General features: G+C 34.6%; 1 protein-coding gene across 2 annotated transcripts in view; it reads left to right on the forward strand.

Moving 5' to 3' along the window:
• The window catches only part of DSC3 (desmocollin 3), a 50,952-nt gene that overhangs the window by 23,570 nt on the left and 6,990 nt on the right, over positions 1–20,392 (forward strand). For both annotated transcript variants that reach the window (XM_003924761.4, XM_010335476.3), the window contains exons 8-14: positions 832–966; positions 1,374–1,559; positions 11,189–11,445; positions 11,558–11,700; positions 12,636–12,860; positions 15,393–15,617; positions 17,767–17,888. In XM_003924761.4, the coding sequence (XP_003924810.1) occupies positions 832–966; positions 1,374–1,559; positions 11,189–11,445; positions 11,558–11,700; positions 12,636–12,860; positions 15,393–15,617; positions 17,767–17,888 (1,293 nt within the window). The remainder of the gene's footprint in view (positions 1–831; positions 967–1,373; positions 1,560–11,188; positions 11,446–11,557; positions 11,701–12,635; positions 12,861–15,392; positions 15,618–17,766; positions 17,889–20,392) is intronic.

Consider the following 20,392-nt stretch of genomic DNA (forward strand, 5'->3'; position numbering starts at 1 on the left):
CTTTCTCTCTTAACTTGTATATAGAATTTACTATTAAGTCCTACTCCATTCTAACTCCGAAGTGACTTTCCTGTTGTCCTTTCTCTTTGTCATCATTGCGGCTGCCTCAGATTTGGGACATCTTATCCTATTTATTTGTTTTTTAGAGAAGAGATTTTGCTCTGTGGCTCAGTCTGGAGTGCAGTCACATGATCATAGCTCACTGTTACCTCGAACTCCCATTTGAGGGTCTGCCCGCCTCATCCTCTCAAGTAGCTTGGGAGTACAGACACATATCAACATGCCCAGCTAAATTTTTATTTTTTTTAGAGAGAAGAGGCCTTGCTATATTGCCCAGGCAAGTCTCAAACTCTTGGCCTTCAGTGATCCTTCTACCTTGGCCTCCCAAAGTGCTGAGACTACGGGTGTGAGTCACTGCACTGGCCTGGGCCACCTGTTTTAGACGATTGCTGCAGGGTTTTTTTTAACTAATTGCTATGATTTCTCAGTTTACTTCAAATTACACCAAAACTTAAGAATTTTTTTTCTAAAACTCAAATATTCTTATTTTGTGCTGCCTTTATGACTTCCAAAAATCTTTTCACTACTACCTGTTACTTAAAGCTTAAGTATAATTTCTGAATATGGGTCTTGGTAATTTAATCTCTCCCTATCTTTTCAGCTTTATTCTTGTATACCAAATTCCTAGAGTCTGCAAATATAGAAATCAGGTAAAAGCACGGACATACACAGATGTGTGTGTGTGTGAGCGAGTGAGTGTGCAATTGAAGTTTCATTTATAAATCTAACGAAAATTTTTCAAGGCTAGTTAAATATTTGCTTCATTTTCAGGTTGTAGACAAGTACTCACTGATAATGAAAGTACAAGATATGGATGGCCAGTTTTTTGGATTGATAGGCACATCAACTTGTATCATAACAGTAACAGATTCAAATGATAATGCACCTACGTTCAGACAAAAAGCTGTAAGTATATAATATCAAAATACACCTCTGTCTTATCTACTGTCACTTTTATTTAAATTGAATTAATAAAATTAATACTTCATAAGGTATCATACTTTGAAGTATATGTATCTTATGAATAAAATTAAAGTTTAAACAAATGATATGTAAATTTATTTAATTTATTCATATTAGTGCTTCTATTATGTCCCTTTTGTTAAAGACCAGTAACATTAGTTTTCATTTGTAATGAAATTCTTCTTTTATTTAAAGGATAACCCTTAATGAAACAATAGTGTTTGTGATTCATAGTTTTAAAATAATCTATGTGAAATTATAATGGTAAGTATTTCTGGAATCACTTTTTTTTTTGTAAAACTTATCTATAAAGTAAAATTTTAATTTTCAATAACTTCTTTCTGTTTCAGTATGAGGCATTTGTAGAGGAAAATGTATTCAATGTGGAAATCTTACGAATATCTATAGAAGATAAGGATTTAGTTAATACTGCCAATTGGAGAGCCAATTTTACCATTTTAAAGGGAAATGAAAATGGACATTTCAAAATCAGCACAGACAAAGGAACTAATGAAGGTGTTCTTTGTGTTGTAAAGGTACAGTAATGTGTAACTGACAACTTTGCAAATCAACTGGTTTTAGTTAACAAATAATTTAATCAATTAAATAGTTTCAGATCAGAAACTCTACAAGTTGGAAGAGAATTTAAAATCTATTTAAAACACTATTCCAATCTCATGTCTGTCTGTCTTCTGTAATTTGATCACCAGTTGCTAGTCACCCAGCTTCTGCTTGAACATTCTCATTTTTAAGGATCTCCATGGCTCCACTGGCCATTTATTTCACATTTGAAACACTTTGGTTCTTAGAAATTCTTACTTCTACTATGCCCAGGTTATTCTCCTTATAACTCAGGTGTTTGGTTCTGATTCTTTCTCTAATGCTATGCAGAACAGGTATAATTCTTTTGAAAAGTCTGCTATGTTCATTTGAGACTTACCTTTTGTAGGATAAATATTCTCAATTTCTTAATTCTTACATGATGTGACATAGAAGCCCAGATTCTTCTCATTTTCTCTTTAATATATGCCTGGTTGTGTCTGATCTTTGTAAAGGTAACATTGACAATGAAATTTAGTATTACCTCAGAAAGCACTGAACAAACTTATTTTTTTATTCAATATGTTGTATATTTGGCTGTCCTGGTACATTCTAGGCTTCAGGTTATGAGAATAGGAAGGGATATATTTGTAAAGGATCATTGGTTTAATACTTCCAGCTCAGAACAATAACAACAAAATATTGTCTTGTGGACAAGAATAGGGGTCATTCACTGAGTGAAAGAGGCTTATCTGCCAAAAACAGTACAGTGGCATCTTTGGTACATAAACACCTTTATTTGGAGTTATTACCTTAATATATGATTCCAAGGATCATATATTAAGACTTAGCAAGTTCTGTCCATATGTGAAGAGTCAAGTATAGACTCTTGACATCAAGCCTCCCTATTTTATTTTTCTACATGATCTGCTCAAATTGAATACTAAAAACCAAGTACTTAAAAACACATGCTATGCTTTATGGTTGAAAATAATAGGAAAGGAAATAAGGAAATGATACTGATTGCTTTTATTTTTTATTAGTCCAAATCAATCTAGTCTTTATCTGGACTTTCCAGAAAGCAGAATGCAAGGCAAAGAACTGCACATGGGTAGATATTTAGGAAGTGGGTCCCAGGAAGCCAGTGTTAAGATAGGGAAATAAGACAGGGAAAGAGGAAAAGCCAATCCATTCTGCATTATTGAGTCGGTCATCTTTGTTGTGGTTTCCATCCATTCAAGAAACCATGTAGAACTTACCTGATATTTATCTTCTCAAAGATGGATACCTGAGGCATTTACCCTTCACATCCCTTCTTGGTAACCAGACCCCACATGTTGAAGTTTTCCCCCAGAGAGCCTTATATTCACCTCACTTCTGGATTGGGCTGTGCCTGCTGTCTGCTGAGGGAGCCCTCTGGTTTTAGTGGGAACCCCGAATCTGAAGAGCCAAATCTTTGAGTGCTTGAGATGTGAATCTCTCAGCATACATGGGAACTGGCTGAGGGTCTGAAAAGGGCTACTGTATTATCTCATGCAGTTTCCAAGGCTGAACATTTACCTACTACCGGCATTTTTTTTCAAATTGATGTGATTACGACAGATGTTTTGTTGAAGGTTCTCCTGGACACCCTTCTTCCTTCTTCCTCCTGATGTAGGAGAATCTCCAAATTGGGGCTCAGGGTTCCTGGCTTCACCCAGATAAGAATTCAAGAGCAAGACAATAAAGTAAAGTGAAAACAAAGCAAGTTTATTAGAGCAACAGAGCACAGGGAAATGGTTGCTCCACAGAGAAGGGTTACTCCCTAGGCAGAGTAGCAATTGTGGATTGCTGGCTAGCGGTGTTTATAGCTACTCCTTAATTACATGCTAAATAAGGGGTGAGTTATTCATGAATTTTCTAGAAAAGGGGAAGGAGTTTCTGGAACTGAAGGTTTCTCCCCTTTTAGATCATATAAAATAAACTGGGCATTACCATGGCACTTGTAAACCATCAAAGAGCTTGTGGGAATGTCTTTTAGCATGCTAATGCATTATAATTAGCATATAATGAGGATTGAGGCCAATTACACCTCTCATCATCTTCTTGGTTTTAACTGATTGTGGCTGGTTTTTTGACTGCATCCCGTTCTAATCAACAGGGTCATGATTGGTGCTCAGAAAACAAATCTTGATGATCTCCTATCTCCCCTCCACCAAACCTGGCTTCTCCTATAAATTAGTCAAAGAATAGTTTAAGATTTGGGGAGGGTAGACGATGCTAAATAACTACAGTAGGTTCTGTCAGAAACCCAAGCTCAGACCTTTTGGTGTGCTGTCTATCTGCTCCCTTGTCAGAAGGCAACTCCTCCAGTCTCTCTCAAGACCTTTACTCAAAATCTGTATGGGGAAACTCTATCATTATCATTATTATTTAATATGAATGGTTTTGTCTCACTCAGAGGAGATAAAATTTAAATAGCACTAGGAATTAAATTTCTATTTGCAAGTTTTTTTGACCAATGCAAAATGATCTCTAGTAAACTTCAAAAGAACATCCTCTAATTTTTAAAAGGATCTAATCAATGAGTATATGTACTCAGGGTTCTTTTGTATGTCTTTTTGTCCAAGGAGTTCTGATCATAGATATAGTAAGGAAAAAATGTACAAAGATGATTGGAAGTTATAACCTATATCCTGGAATATTTCTCATTCCATGTGGCTGATAGACATTTGCTTCATTTCTGCATAGCACTCCCGGATTCTCCAGAATAGGGAGCAGTTACATAGTAATACTTTACTGGTTTGTTTTTGGTTCAGATTAACCTAATTTCACATCTGGAGGATATCAAAAATTTCCCCAATATATTTTGTACACATTTATTTTCATTATTTTAAAACATAAGATAGTTGCCCTTATGTTTGATATTATATTCTAGTTTCTACATCAAGGAAATACTTTTAATGTTTTTAGAATTTTAAAAGTAGTTACCATGAATCAAATTTCTTTTATGTCGCAGAAAATGCTAGGCACTTTTAAGTTGTACATTATCATATCTATATGATAATGTGTTATTATCCCTATTTTACATTGATTAAAAAAAAATGCAAACTCCCAAAATACAACCTCCATCTAAGACTGATGAAGGTAAATAACTTCTTCAAAGTCAAGCATATGTTAACTATCCACCCTGGAATACAAACCTGGTCTGTTTTGTTCCAAAATTAATTATCTTTCCATTACTGAGTGCTGTGCTTTATTAAGCCCACATGGCAGTTTGTATTCAATGTCACAGAATCTATTCTATCTGCAGCCCTTATAATAAAATTCAATTATATTCTCAAATTCATACTTAATATTAAATGCAAATTAACAACAATGGCTAATGTTTATTATTTACTAAATGCCAGACATTATGCCAAGGGCTTAGCCTATAGTATCTCATTTAATTGTTTTAAACATCAACAGATTATTTATTACATTTATTTAGTAATTAAAACCAGTAATTTTAAATTTTTCAATGAGCAGTTCACTAGTTCAAAGTTTGAGAGAAACAAAAGTACAAAGTTCAAAAGAGAGAAAAATCATGGTGTAAAACGTCTCACTTTTAAAAAGTCAGCCACTCAGTTCTGCTTGGAAGAATTAATACATGCCACTTGTTTCCTGTATATTATTCAAAAGGTATTTTATAAATACACAAACATGCTTCAGTAATCTTATCATATTTCCGTTTTAAAAACAAATGCATTTTACTTCAATTAACATATCTTGAGTTACTTACATACACATCAGTAATATTTCACAGTATAGGCTTACCATACCATTTTTTTTAACCAGTTCCATATCTCTGGAAGTTTAGATCACACTCATCGATATTCTGTATTCCTTATTCTGTGCTATTCATTCAACAACTTTTCTCTGAAATCATTACATATCAGTAGGTAAATAGTTTTGTCATTTTTTACAAGTATCTATTTTAGTAATTACAGTAAAATATCCATCATATGAATGTAAATTATTATTTAACTAGTTCATTATAAATGGAAATTTAAATCATATCAATGGATTTTCTAATTTGTTTTCATTATTTCAAAATATATAATGAATATACTATAATTTAAATGTAGGATAAATTTCTAGAAATGGAAATCCTTAGCCAAGGACGTGGCTACTTTTTTTGTGGTGGATTTATTGTCTTATTGTCCCCCAGAAAGGTGGTGCACGTAGACTTACTAAAAAAGTACACAGGTGCCTGTTGTAAAATAATTGCCAATGGTATTATCAAATTTTGATATTTTTCAGTTGAATGGCAAGAAAATGGTGATCCAGTGTGGCTGAACATTCCCCTTATATGAAGAAACTATTAAATATATTTTATATCTTCAAACTCACTGTCCTTTTAGCAACTTTCTATGTTTTGCTCTTCTCATCTATTAACTATTTATTTGTAAGGGTTTTATGATAGGAAATAGTTTTGCAAATATTTTAACCTATTTTTATTTTTTCATAAGTTTGCTTTTGTTGATTCTTGACCTCCAGGACTTGTTTTGTTGACAGGGCTTGCAATTTATCAGAGGCTCATAATTTATTACAATTTATTCTAGGTCACAATTTATCAGAGGCTTCTCTGGTTGTGAGATTTGTGTCATTATCACGATATTAACATTTGAAAGTATTTTATCTGAAATTCTTCTTATTTATTGTTTAATTTTCTATCTATACATTTAAACTTTTTATCTGCATGGAATTTATCCTAGAACAAAATGTAATATGAATCCATTTTTAGTTTTTCTATCTGTTCCAACACAATTCATTGAATAATACATTTACCTTCTAGGTTTTGACGTATTTTCTTGGTCATAAAATAAGATGGAGGTATATTTGAGTTTGTTTCTGATATCCTCTTATGTACCATTAATTTATTATTTATTAATTCCTGTATATATGCTGCTGTATTATTAGCTATGTAAGAATATAAAATGCTTAATATACATTTTAGTATTTGCAGTGTTCCATGCCACTCTTATGTGATGCTCTCCTTTGTGGATTTTTTCTTATGAATATCTTGCATGTTCTTCCATGTGAACTTTCAAATTGTCTCCTAAGTCTAAAAATATCTCTTTTGATGTTTTTATAATTATGTTAATTTTGTAGAAAAATTTGGGGAGAATTAGTGTTTTTCTCATAAGTTATACACAAGATAGTAATTTTATTTTTTTTCAGCTATTGTGTCTAATTTCTGAATAGGATTTACATCCATATTCGCAGAAGGGATTTATCCATAGTTTTTCCTTTTGTATAATCGCTATGAAGTTTTTACTATCAATTTTATGCTTGCTTCGCAAAAATAATTTATTGTCCTTCTTTTTTTCCACGCTCTGAAACAGTGTCCAAAAAAAAAAAAAAAAAAAAAAAAAAAAAAAAACCACATTGAATTAAAAAATTTATTCATCCTTTCAAAACAACTCCATGTGGTTGTTACTCTCATTCTTCTCATTTTCAGATGAGTAGGTTGAACAAAAGGGAAGTAACATGCAGCAGTCCATGCAGCTAGGATAGGTGATTTGTACCCCACAGTCAGGTGTTGAATGTCCAGGCTATCTAAGAGTGATAACTCTGTTCTTACAGCCAAGATACAAACCCAGATCTGTCTGATGTGAAGCTCTTACTCGTAATCTCTGGGCTGTTCTCCTTCTGGCTTGGTATCCTTGCTTCCCTTATGTGTCCTCTTTTCCATACTTGGGTTACTTAACTTGACAAAGCCATTACTGCATTTGCACAAGAGGATCTTCTCTTTTTGGAACCTTAATTCATTTCTACATTTGGGAGTTTACTTTTTAAATTATATCTTCTTCTGATAACATTAGCTCCTTTGCTAATCATGCCTTCTCTTTTCCTTTGAGTCATTCATACTATTTGCTAACATTTTGATTGATAAAATTTGCTTCTGCTATGTTATGTTTTCCTTTTCATACTTTATACAAACTCTTAGAAAACCTGAATTTATCACAGGGCTCCTTTGATAGCCATGCTAGTCTTTGAAAGTATCTTATTCGTTTTCTTGGGAAAGAGTTGTGATTTTGTGGTTAAATCATATCTTCAAGTACTTTTTAATGTTAGTGAGTCATCTTTTATTTCAAAATCAAACACTGTAAAATCAGGGTGTCCAAAACCTATCCTTCTGTCACATAGGCTATGTACCTAATGATGACTAACCTTTTCCATACTGATTAAAGAATTACATCACTATGTTGTTAACTCGAAAGGAATCCTTCTTTTCTGATGCCCTGACTCTTTCTTGCTAGTCAGAATTATACTCAGGGAAAAAGGGTGTGTTATTCCTTCCTTTATACCTCAAAGAATTAAGTAATTAGTAGGTCAAACTAAGAATTGCTCTGGTATACTTCTTTTAGCTGAATAAAGCTTGCAAACACTGTTTTGTTAACTTCTCTTATTATTGCATTATATTGGCTGTTAACAAAAAAATACATCATTTATTCCCTTCATTTTCCTCTGTGATAGCTTAAGCAATTACTCAGAATTTAGTAGAAATCACTTATTTTATGCTGTAGTGTTAAATGTCATTCTTACAACAATTTCACAGAAGAGAAAAGTTAAAGAGACTAAAAAACTTTCCCAAAGCCACACGGCTAGGATGTAGTGTAGACAGATTTTGGACCTAGCTCTTTGATTCTAAGTATATGCTGTTAAGCACTATTTTAAATTGCTTTCCACAGCTGTGTGATCTTGGAAAGCTATCCTCTGTATTATCTGTAAAATGGGAACAATTATTTCTCTCTGCCTCCCTAAGAGCTCTTCAAATATAATATTAAACATAAAAGCACTTGGTAAAACTGTAGGATATTATTATTTTATTTTAAAAAGTTATATTATGTTCTTGTTAAGTTATATTATGTTCTTGTTATAAAATTCCATAATAGATAACTTTTCTATAACCACAAAGCATGAGTGATACAGCCTTTTGCTGAGTCCTGGGTAAACTCATTCCATCTCAGTGTCTTCTGTTCATCTGAGCAGCAGCAGTGGTGCATATGGGCTTGAATAAGGATATTATTCTTGATCTTTCTCAACATGGAGGGTCCTCAGTTCCATTTCCACAACTATACATTTTCTAGGGAGCTGTTAACATCTCAGTGCAAATATGGGGTATATTTGAACACTTTTTAAAGTGATGAAACAAAAACATACCCTGAGTGGAAAAGAATTTACATGCTTTCCTTTTAATTAATGGGATTAATTAATCCCATTAATCTTTGGGATTTTGTTTCAGCAGATTTTTAATGTAGAAGAGTTTTAAGCTACTAGGGCAATATCCATCATAAGCCTTGAAAAATTGGACAAAGAAACTCTAAGGCTTCAGCAAGTGGTTCCGGATTGAATAGTCGCACCTCCTCCAGTGCAGCAGCTGTTCTCTAAATTTCCATCCATTTCTCACAGCCAACAGCGGCTCTTACTCTCCGTGTGATCACACCAATACATGACATTTGTGAAGCAGTCTTCATCAGCATCAAATGAACAGATACTCATACTGCTTTTCCTTGGCTCTCCAGTTCTGGAATATTCATACAAAATAAAAAAGGTTTTCCATACATTTTGTAGATTCTAAGATTCAGAAATTTTCTTGACTTTTTAGTGGACTTGCGATACTAGTGTCTTTATTATTATTATTATTATTATTATTATTATTATTTTGAGACGGAGTTTCGCTCTTGTTACCCAGGCTGGAGTGCAATGGCACGATCTCGGCTCACCGCAACCTCCGCCTCCTGGGTTCAGGCAATTCTCTTGCCTCAGCCTCCTCAGTAGCTGGGATTATAGGCACGTGCCACCATGCCCAGCTAATTTTTTGTGTTTTTAGTAGAGATGGGGTTTCACCATTTGACCAGGATGGTCTCGGTCTCTTGACCTCGTGATCCACCCGCCTCGGCCTCCCAAAATGCTGGGATTACAGGCTTGAGCCACCGCGCCCGGCCAATACTAGTGTCTTACTCCGTTAATACCTAGGTGTGGACAAAGATTCAAAATAATTTTATTCACCAGTTTTGATTTTGTTTAATATTTAGTCAGTGATTGTTTTGGTAAGTAAGAAGAGAAATTGAAGAAAAAGTGCTTCAACTCTGTGGTACAGTGCAAAATAATGTTTTATGGATTTTACTTGATTTGCCATCTAAAACTGAATTTTAGTCAAAGATTGATTTGAAAATGTTTTAGAGACTGGTAAGCCAATTAAGCAGCACACTATAGCAGAGGGATTATAGCATGGTTAAGGTAAGGGACTCAGGTTGGACTACCTAGCTTCAAAGTCAAGCACAAATGATAATCTTTTGGCCTTACACAAAATCAGTTTATCTCCTTTTCCTGTTTTCTGCTCTGTAAAATGAGGATGAGGCCAATAAAACTTATTCCATAATGACATGAGGATTTAGTGAGTTTATTTTCACTGCTTAGAGTAGTGCCTTATATGCAATGATAATTAAAATTAAGCACATTGTATTTCTCTTACTCCTCTGTGTATCCACTGTGAGTTTCATTGAATAAATTATAGATAAAGTCAACGCATAATTCTCAAGTTCTCAAAAATGTAATTTTCATAAAAATAGGTAGTGGGCATGGATGGATAAAGGTTTTAACTCATTCATGAAGGTACCAGCAAAAAGACAAGTTGATTCCTAAGAAGAAATTGGCCTCTGGATGGATTTTGATAAAAGTAAAAGCAGAAATTAGATGGCTCAGTTAGATGCCTTAGAGGGCAATTAAAACAGACATTTGGGGCCAGGAGTGGTGGCTCGTGCCTGTAATCCCAGCATTTTGGGATGCTGAGGCAGGTGGATCATCTGAGTTTAGGAGTTTGAGACCAGCCTGGCCAAGATAGCAGAACCCCATCTCCACTAAAGAAAAAAGTACAAAAATTAGCTGGGGGTGGTAGCATGTGACTGTAGTCCCAGCTACATGGGAGGTTGAGGCAGGAGAATTGCTTGAACCCTAGAGGAGGAGGTTGCAGTGAGCCAGGATCGCGCCACTGCACTCCAGTCTAGGTGAGCGCCACTGCACTCCAGTCTAGAGCAAGGCGAGACTCCGTCTCAATAAATAAATAAATAAATAAAACACCAAGACATTTGGAATATCTTTTCTATCAGACAGAAAATAAAATCATTGCACCTTTCTGATTTTCTGAAAGTCAACATCTAACTTTACAAGAGTTATAAAATTCCTGGACCATAGTCAGTAGTAACTAATAAACCAAAGGAAGGCACCTTCCCTTACTCAGATGACCCTTAGCCCAGCGTGTTAGACAACGCTCCAAGTAGGGCCATGAGAATACTGTCATCTGTTTGCATTATTTTTTGAATCAGAATAATTCTCCTTAATAAGAGCAAAACAAAAATATTTCAGGAATTTCTTTTGTCCAACTCTATAAAACCACCTACAGAAGCTTTGGGACCATTCTTGCTACAGGCTTAGCCCCGGAAACACTCTCTTTTTAGCAAGGGATAAGAGTCAATATTAACAAAATGTGAACATAGAATTTATGCAGCACTGGTCAGAATGACAAATTTCCATTTGCTATTTGAAATACCAAATGCATTTTACACTGTTACTAATATACATGGACTTTACTTTAAAGCCACTGAATTATGAAGAAAACCGTCAAGTGAACCTGGAAATTGGAGTAAGCAATGAAGTGCCATTTACGAGAGACATATCCAGAGTGACAGCCTTGAACAGAGCCTTGGTTACAGTTCATGTGAGGGATCTGGATGAGGGGCCTGAATGCAGCCCTGCAGCCCAATTTGTGCGGATTAAAGAAAACTTAGCAGTGGGATCAAAGATCAATGGCTATAAGGCATATGACCCTGACTCTAGAAGTAGCAGTGGTTTAAGGTAAAAAGAAATCTATAACCACATACTGATAATGTATTTGTAGTCATTGAGATAGTAGCTTATTCGAAAACGTTTTCTAATGCTAAAGACTATTTTTATTTTTTATTAACAGGTACAAAAAATTGCATGACCCTAAAGGTTGGATCACCATTGATGAAATTTCAGGGTCAATCATAACTTCCAAAACCCTGGATAGGGAGGTCGAAACTCCCAAAAATGAGTTGTATAATATTACAGTCCTGGCAATAGACCAAGGTAAAAAAAAAATGTTTTAATCTGGTATTTTATAAAGGAATTAGAGAATAAAATGCAAATATTATTAAGCAGATTTTTTTTTTTTTTTTTTTTTTTTTTTTTTTTTTTTTTTTTTTTTGGTGGTAAGCATATGGAATTCTTTGAAATTACTTTAAAGACTCTTTCTGTCTCTCTTAATTAACTAACAAGGTGAAACCGTTTGGTGACAAGAGGCCATGTTTTATTTATCTTTATATTCCCAGTAGGGTAAGACCTTAAATTCTTATATATTTCTGTGCTAGAGGACAAAGGTAAAACTTACATCTAAAACTAAATAAAATGACCTCACCAGACTCTTCCACATCAGTTTGTATCACTTCAAATTGAGCTTTTATGTAGTTCAGCTGAATATTAGATCAAAATGATCCTTTTCTTGAATTCTGTTCCTTAAAGTAACCCAGAGTTTTTCAACCCTGTCTTCATATTAAAATAAGAATATTAATCTGTAGAAACTTTGTTAGACTAACTGAATCAGAATCTCTGGTTGTGGAGCCTGGGAATCTTATAGTTGAGAAAATATCTTCCTAGTGGTATGAATATCTACTGGGATTAAAAATCTTGCCTGTAACTACTTTACTACTTATTAACATCTGCACTTGGAATCCCCAAAAATAGAGATTGAAATTCAGACTTTTATTTGTATTTGGTTGTAATTCTGGTAAAAGATTTATTGGCAATGGCATCTGATACTATTACTAGCAATAGTCATTTCATGTAATCTGCAAATTCTATTTACCCATCTATTATTATTTATTTACCATTTCCTTTAATAATCAGTTTACTTAAAAACACATATCATATATAGAATATAATGGACTTTTTATTCTTTAAGAAACTATAAAAGAATTTAAAAATAACACTAAACCTTAAAAAAAACACTAAACCTCTCTCCTTAGATAACAGATCATGTACTGGAACACTTGCTGTGGACATTGAAGATGTAAATGATAATCCACCAGATATACTTCAAGATTATGTAGTAATCTGCAAACCAAAAATGGAGTACACTGACATTTTAGCTATTGATCCCGATGAACCTGTCCATGGAGCTCCATTTTATTTCAGTGTGCCCAACACTTCTCCCGAAGTCAGTAGACTGTGGACCCTCACCAGAGTTAATGGTATTTAATCAAAAATAATGTTTTATAAACTCTGAAATAACTGAGAATAACTGGAGGGTGGATTTACTTACTTACACAATGCATGAAGTAAAACTGATTCTCATTAATCTCTTTTAGAAGGCTAAACTAACCTTTTCCAAATATTGTATGGGGGCTCTATTATAGATAAAGTAAAGGAAATTATAATTTTCATGAAGGCAAAATTTATATTTACAACAAAGAAAACCTTTGTTAAGCAGCTTGTCATTAAGACAAACATTTTTTTTGTGTGTGTGTATGTTTTACAAAATAAAGCCAGTGGCTGGACCTGGTCGCTCATGCCTGTAATCCCAGCACTCGGGGAGGCTGAGGCAGGTGGATCACTTGAGGTCAGGAGTTCAAGACCAGCCTGGCCAACGTGGTGAAACTCCATCTCTAATAAAAATACAAAAATTAGCCCGGTGTAGTGGTGCATGCCTGTAATCCCAGCTACTTGGGAGGCTGAGGCAGGAGAATCACTTAAACCCAGGAGGCAGAAGTTGCATTAAGCTGAGATCACACTACTGCACCCCAGCCTGGGAGACAGAGTGAGACTTCGTCTCAAAATAATAATAATAATAATAATAATAATAATAATAATAATAATACCAGTGAGATGAGGAGAGAGCAGATGTGTAGTTTAAAGTATATTGTAAACTGACTCTGGAAGTGAGGAACCCAGGTTTATAGACCAAGCACTCTGGGGTATCTTGGAAGTGAACTTGGTGGGTTATGGGAAGGGATGTGGAAAGGAGTGTTCAGGGGCTGCCGTCTATTGTAGCAGTTTCTGGGGGTGTCATGTTCTGTACTTCATCCATACTTCACTCTGTTGTTACTGTCATGTTCTTTCATGTAACTGGGCTTTTGTGTATATGGTCCCATCTACTTAGAATACCTCTTTTTCCATTTCTTAGCTTGATATTTATGAGCATGATTTTTTCCCATGATATTTATGAGCACCTACTATGTATTAGGCACTAGTCCAGATCTGAGGATTTATATAGAGATGAACAAGACAGGCACAATCCCAGATGCTTGAATTGAAAGGAATGGCACCATGAGCCTTTGCTACCTGCATTGCAATGCCTTTTCTGTTGCATTTACATCTGATTACCTCTCCCTTCCAATACATGAGTTTCTTAGAACATTTACAATCCATCTTTGTACTTCTAGCACCTAACCTAATGCTTAGTAGATACTAACTGCTTAAGGAATGCTTGCTTATTCAATAATTAATTGTGTGGATAAAAGAAGAAACATACTAGGAGAATAAGTACATCATGTCATTAGAGTTTAGGAGGTTTTACTCAGAATGCCAAGAGGTTGGGTGGAAGGAAGGGTGGAATCTGGTGGTGAAAGGCCTGTGTGCCAGATTGAGGGGACTGACCTTGGTACAGTAGGTGACAGCAGTTATGCATTGGAAATGTGCAAGTAAGGCAATGCCATTCCCAGATTTATGTCTTTTAAAGGTGAAACTGGTGACAGGAGGACAATATGAAGGGATGAAGGGAGCAGAGTTGAGTAAAGGAAAATCCGAGGCCAGTGCACTACTGTGAATAACTAAGACATGAATATGTTGTCTCGAGGGCAGGGAATGATTTCAGGGATCTTACCTTAGACACAGTGTGGTCTTGAAGGGTCCTACGTAAACCCAAGTGGTAATTCATATTCCTCTGGGGAGCCTTCAGGTATGAGATGAAGCCAAAATCTCTGAAATTCTTACAGCCACAGCAGAGCATTTAATCAAGGCTTAGGAATTCCAGATGACTTCCAGGGTGTGTATTGTGCTACTTTGTCATTTTACTTAGTCTATTATAGAAACTCAGGGAGGTTGTAATTGCCACTGAAATTCTGTGGAGCTTTTAGTTAGTTGGAAATACGGTCATCAAAATAAGACACCAAGACTATTGGGGAAAATAGACTATCACAGTTGAAAATCAAATTGTTATATAGATATTTCTGTTTTGTGTACATCTTATAAGTAGCCTCAGTGCATTAATTAGCTTCTGGTACTAAGATTACTTACAGATGCAAGGCATTAATGATAAACAATCTATTGTGCTTTGAAAAATTACCTTATTCATATGAATAATGGGCAAATACTAGAAGGTCAATGGATAAGAGAATGTGAACTTCAGACACTGTGTGTGTGTACCTGTAGTTATTAATTCTTTATGAGTAGATACACTGGTACTAAAGAAAAATGCTTGAAGTGTATGGTAACAGCCAACATAACATTATTAGTTTGTATAGATAAATATTACTAGGATGCTACTGGGCCACTCCAATGCCAAATTATTTCTTCAGGACTCCTTTCTATGGAATTACAAGGGACAACACATGCAAGGTAATATTAGAGTTTGAAAAGGTTGAAGATAGTCCTCGATTTTTATTTATTTTCATGCGGCAGGCAGTTCCTTGAGAATGATGCCTTCAAAAATAAGCATGATGAAACAAATGCTAAGGGAAGACTAAATAATCATTAAAAAATTAACTTCTTTTATTTTCTTTCAGATACAGCTGCCCGTCTTTCATATCGGAAAAATGCTGGATTTCAAGAATATACCATTCCTATTACTGTAAAAGACAGGGCAGGCCAATCTGCAACAAAAATGTTGAGAGTTAATCTATGTGATTGTCCTCATCCAAGTCAGTGTCGTGCAACTTTAAGGAGTACAGGAGTAATACTTGGAAAATGGGCAATCCTTGCGATATTACTGGGTATAGCACTGCTCTTTTGTAAGTATTTTCACTTACTTCACATTAAAATATGTAATAAAAAATGTAGGTGCTGGAAAAGATCTTTAAAAAATAATCTTGTCCAAACATCCACCAGGTGTGGAGCTCTTTCCAAGTTCTTTTTGTGTTATTACCTGAGTTTTGTTTGAATATTTTTTGTGAAGGGAACATGATCCCTCTTGAGATAAGATTTTATGCTTAGGCAGAGTTTTTGAAAATTCCTTAGATTTCACTGAATCTGACAAACAAATAGCCTTTGTTTCTTGTTTCCAGTGCGATTCCTTTTAGGGCTAAATAGAACAACCTAAAATTTCTGCCTTATGGAAGTCCACTAAAAGCCACTTTCATTCCTTATCTTCTAACCATTTAGCCACAGAGTTACAGGAGATATTCTGTTCTCAGCAATATCTCTTCTTGGGTATATCTTGCCGATTTTCAATTCTGTTAACTTCTTTCGTACCAGTAGCTCCTCATGGTGCTATACTTTTTCTTCTCTTTTTAGTTCCATTCAGTCCTCCAGCCTAGATTAGCTTTGTTTTGTGATAGGAGTAGAAGTTAAGTGCAAGGACCCAGGAATCAGACTGCCTGAGTTTGTACTCCAGCTTCACTTTTAAGCCATGTGACCTAGGGGAAATTACTTAGCTGTGCTTGAGTTTCCTCATCTGTAAAAGGGGAAATTGTAGTAGCCTACCATATGGTGTAGCACTGAGGATTAAATGAGGTAATGCATGTGAAATACTTAGAACAGTACATAGTAAATTTCTAATGTGTTCATTATTTTTCATCAAGCCAAAAAATAAACATATATCAAACTCCTACTGTAGGCAAGAAACTGTTCTAGGTGCTTGCAAAAAATAGGAAAAGGTAAACAAACAAACAAACAAACAAAAACAATCAATCTGCCTTGTGACAGTTAATGAATAAATTAAACGCTATGGAAGAAAAAAAAAAAGAGAGCCAAATAATTAGGATCTGTAGCGCCATGGAGTGTGTTTGTGAATTTAAAAATAAATTCACAAATTTATTTTTAAATAAAATAAAGCACCTGGAGATGACAGAGTGGTAAGTGTTTTTTTTTTTTTTTTGGTGTGAGGGTGTTGGTGCCAGTGGTGGCAATTTTCAATAAAGAGTTAGGTCAGGCCTGAGAAGATTATTTTTTAATCATTTCTGGAAGAGGTGAGTTAGCCAGGTGGAATGCCTGGGGGAAGAACTTTCAGTCAGAGAGGGAAGTCAAATGCCAAGGACCTAATTTGTGATTATGTCTGGAGAAACCAAGGAGTGGTAGGGAAACCAGTGTGGTGAGAGAGTAGTGGACAAGGGGTGAGGATTAGGAAGTGGAGCCCAGAAGGTAGAGTGGGGCCACATAGAGTAGGCAAGAGTTGGCACACTTTTTCTGTAAAGAACCAGATAGCGTATATTTCAAGCTCTGCAGATCCTGTGTTCTCCATTGTATCCAATTTCATGTCATTTTCACATTATAAACTCTTATTCTTCTGAATTTTTTCAACCATTTGAAAATAAAAGGTCTTAGTTCACAGGCCATACAAAAATATGTTGTGATCTGGGTTTGGGGATTTTGCCAGTGCAGTATCTGGTTTTTTAGACAGGAAGAATTATTGTTGTTATTATTCTTAGTTTAATTATTATATATTTTCAATCTTCCACAATTATAGTTTAGAATAAGAATTCTGAATAGGCAAAATACAAAGTAGGTTCAATTAAGATAAATGTTTTCTAGAAAAACAGTCTGTATTTTCATGTTTTTATATACACAAACCATTCTCTTTTCACATTTTCATATAGGAAATATTTTTGGAGGAGAAATCACTAAATTTTTTTCAAAGTCTTTGTCTTAAATGTCAGTGATTTTTTTCTTTATTTACTGCTTAACTCATGATTCTAAGTACTTTATCTTGATGGGCAGAATTCAAACAATTAGAGAGATATAATGAAAAAATACAGATGATTGCTTCAGATTTTAAAATCTAACCTACATGGTAACATGTTAACTTAGAACAGCCAGGATAATTCATGGGAAACCATGCTTAGTGGCTTCATTTTCCACTTTGATCATTAGGTCATAAGAAGTAAATTATGAATATTTTATTCTATGTATGCTAAAGTAAGTTCTTTTTATTTTTAAATTCAGCTGTATTGCTAACTTTAGTATGTGGAGTTTTTGGTGCAACTAAAAGGAAACGCTTTCCTGAAGATTTAGCACAGCAAAACTTAATTATATCAAACACAGAAGCACCTGGAGATGACAGAGTGGTAAGTGATTTTTAAATAAATATGTGTTTGTATCTCCCATAATTTCTTTAATTCATCCTTATAAACTCATTTCAAAATGTAGGAGTTAATTTTTATTTTTAATTGAATCACATCTAGTAGGCATAATTATTTTGTCTGTCGATATTCTAATATTTATATAGTGATAATTTATTAAACTTCTTAATCCAGCTGTATTGTTCTCGTTATCCTTATTTCACTCTAGTTTTATAGTTTAAACTTGTTCTTTGATGTTGAGAATTTATTATAACAACAATTTGTTTTGGCTGCACTCTACAATATATATTTCCAGATACGATTTGTTTATCTAACTTTTTGACCATTTACAATAGGGGGAAAAAAGCTTGCTGAAAGTTCTCAAGATAACTAGGAAAATATCAGTGAGATATCTAAAAGAAAGAAAGAGGGGTCTGGAAGATTACTACCACTCTCTTTCCTTATATATTTTTGAGGACTTCTTAGGTGCTTTTATGCTTCTTGTTTTCGTGTGAAATATATGTATACACACACACACACACACCCCACACACACATACGCACACACACACAAGTACTTACAATGCATGTTCTCACCTCAAAAAAGATGTCAACTTATTTATGAGAAATAGATCCTACTTTTATGGCAAAGCAAAATAGAAACATGACAATAAACCAATGTGATAAAGCACTGTTGAAGTTCAAAAATACCTATGATACCTAACTGTACTTATCCGTTTTGGATCAACCAGAAAGTTTGGTGACAAGAGGTACAGCTTACTTGATAACTTAAAGAATTAGAAGGTTTGAAAGTGAAGAGATGGCAAGAATAGCTAAAGAAGAGGAAAACAGCATTGCCTATAAGACAGGAGATGATAAAATTTAGGGACTATTCAGCAAATAATAAATAAAATTGATATAGAATAGAAGAAATCATGTGTTGGAATAGCGGCTTGAAAAAAGTTAGGTGTTAGGGCAGAGAATATTAAGAGAGAAGTGGGAGATAGGACTTTTAAATGCTGCACTAAGGATTTTAGATTTCCTCTCTTAGTGAGGGAGAGCCAGCCAAGGCTTTTCTATGAGAGGTATAATGCAAGTGCCGTGATGCTGAGTCAGTAGGGGGATCAGTGAGACTAGGAAGACATCAGGGCTAGGGAAGAGGAAAGCTTAGTCTAACCATGAGATAATTCTATCAGGATGATGGTAATTGTTGTGTTAAGATAGGGATGAATAAGAAATATTTCAAAGGTATAAGTGATAAGGTTGTTGACTGACTGAACTTAAGGAACAAAGTGAAGAGCAGAGTCAAAGAGGCAGGGGCTATAGCCAGGGACCACAGCTGCGTATCTGGCCTTTTCCATGTCTCAGGGTGAAGACGCCTTTCTTTTTCACTATTTCTCTCTTTTAATCCTCCCCACCACCATGCAAAATCTTAGCCTATCTATGCTTAACACGCCTTCATGTAGAACCCTGTGACTCTCTCTCCAGTGAGAAAGTAGATTTAATCCCTTAATAGTCCTTGACTCATAGTAGTAAGTTCTTATTTTATATTTAAGACTGATGTGGATGACTTTTACTTAATACTTGTTCTTTGCCATTTAATGCTAAGGTGATGATATTGAGTGGCCATTTCACAATATTTACCTGTTCTGTGTTAGAAACACTTCTATAAAAGGTCTGGAATTATTAATTTATAAAAGAACATAAAATTTTATATTGAATCTATAAACTTAGTTTAATACAATGAGGAAAAGTTATAATTTTAGCTTTGGATCTGAATTTCACTTTAAGGCATGCATATGGGTTACTAGTTGGGTGAACAATCAGGACTGGAAAAGCACACCTGGAAATTAATCACATGGATGAGGAGTTGTTGATACCCTGTGAGAATGAACTTTGGGAAATGCAGATGGAGGACAGGAAGGAGCAGAGAATAGAAATATGAAAGCTAGCCCTGTACGCTCAAAATTGCTTTCAGTTTATTTTAAATTCCTCTTTTAGTCACTTAGAAATATGATCTTTGAATTTGTGTTTATTGCAACAAAATTATACCATAAAAAGATATAACAGGTGTTTTTTTTGTTTTTTGTTTTTGTTTTTGTTTTGTTTTGTTTTGTTTTTCTATTCTTTTCTTGTAATTCAATTCTATTGTAACAGCAACCTAAGTAAAACAATGTAGGGTAGCACTGCCACCACATGGCTTATTTTTCAATTCTTCTCATCTGGCATTTTTTTTTTTTTCTAAGGCAACGAGATAGTATGACTTTTGTAGGTATATTTCAGGTTCAGCAAATCATCTGTACTTGAGAATCTTCCAGTTTAAAGTCTTCATTTTAAGTAGGAAAAAATTTAAATTGATAAGAAGGTGGCATAATGGAACCTGAAGGTAGTGGGGGTTCTTGTCCTGAAAGGAATGTAACTGTTTGTAATGAAAACTGACATGTTGAGGTGACATTGTAACCAAATGTGTGTCCTATGGCTCAGAGGGTTGGGTGAAGTTCCAGTATTAAG

The sequence above is a fragment of the Saimiri boliviensis genome, chromosome 13, assembly GCF_048565385.1.
Source record: "Saimiri boliviensis isolate mSaiBol1 chromosome 13, mSaiBol1.pri, whole genome shotgun sequence".
Classification (NCBI taxonomy): domain Eukaryota; kingdom Metazoa; phylum Chordata; class Mammalia; order Primates; family Cebidae; genus Saimiri; species Saimiri boliviensis.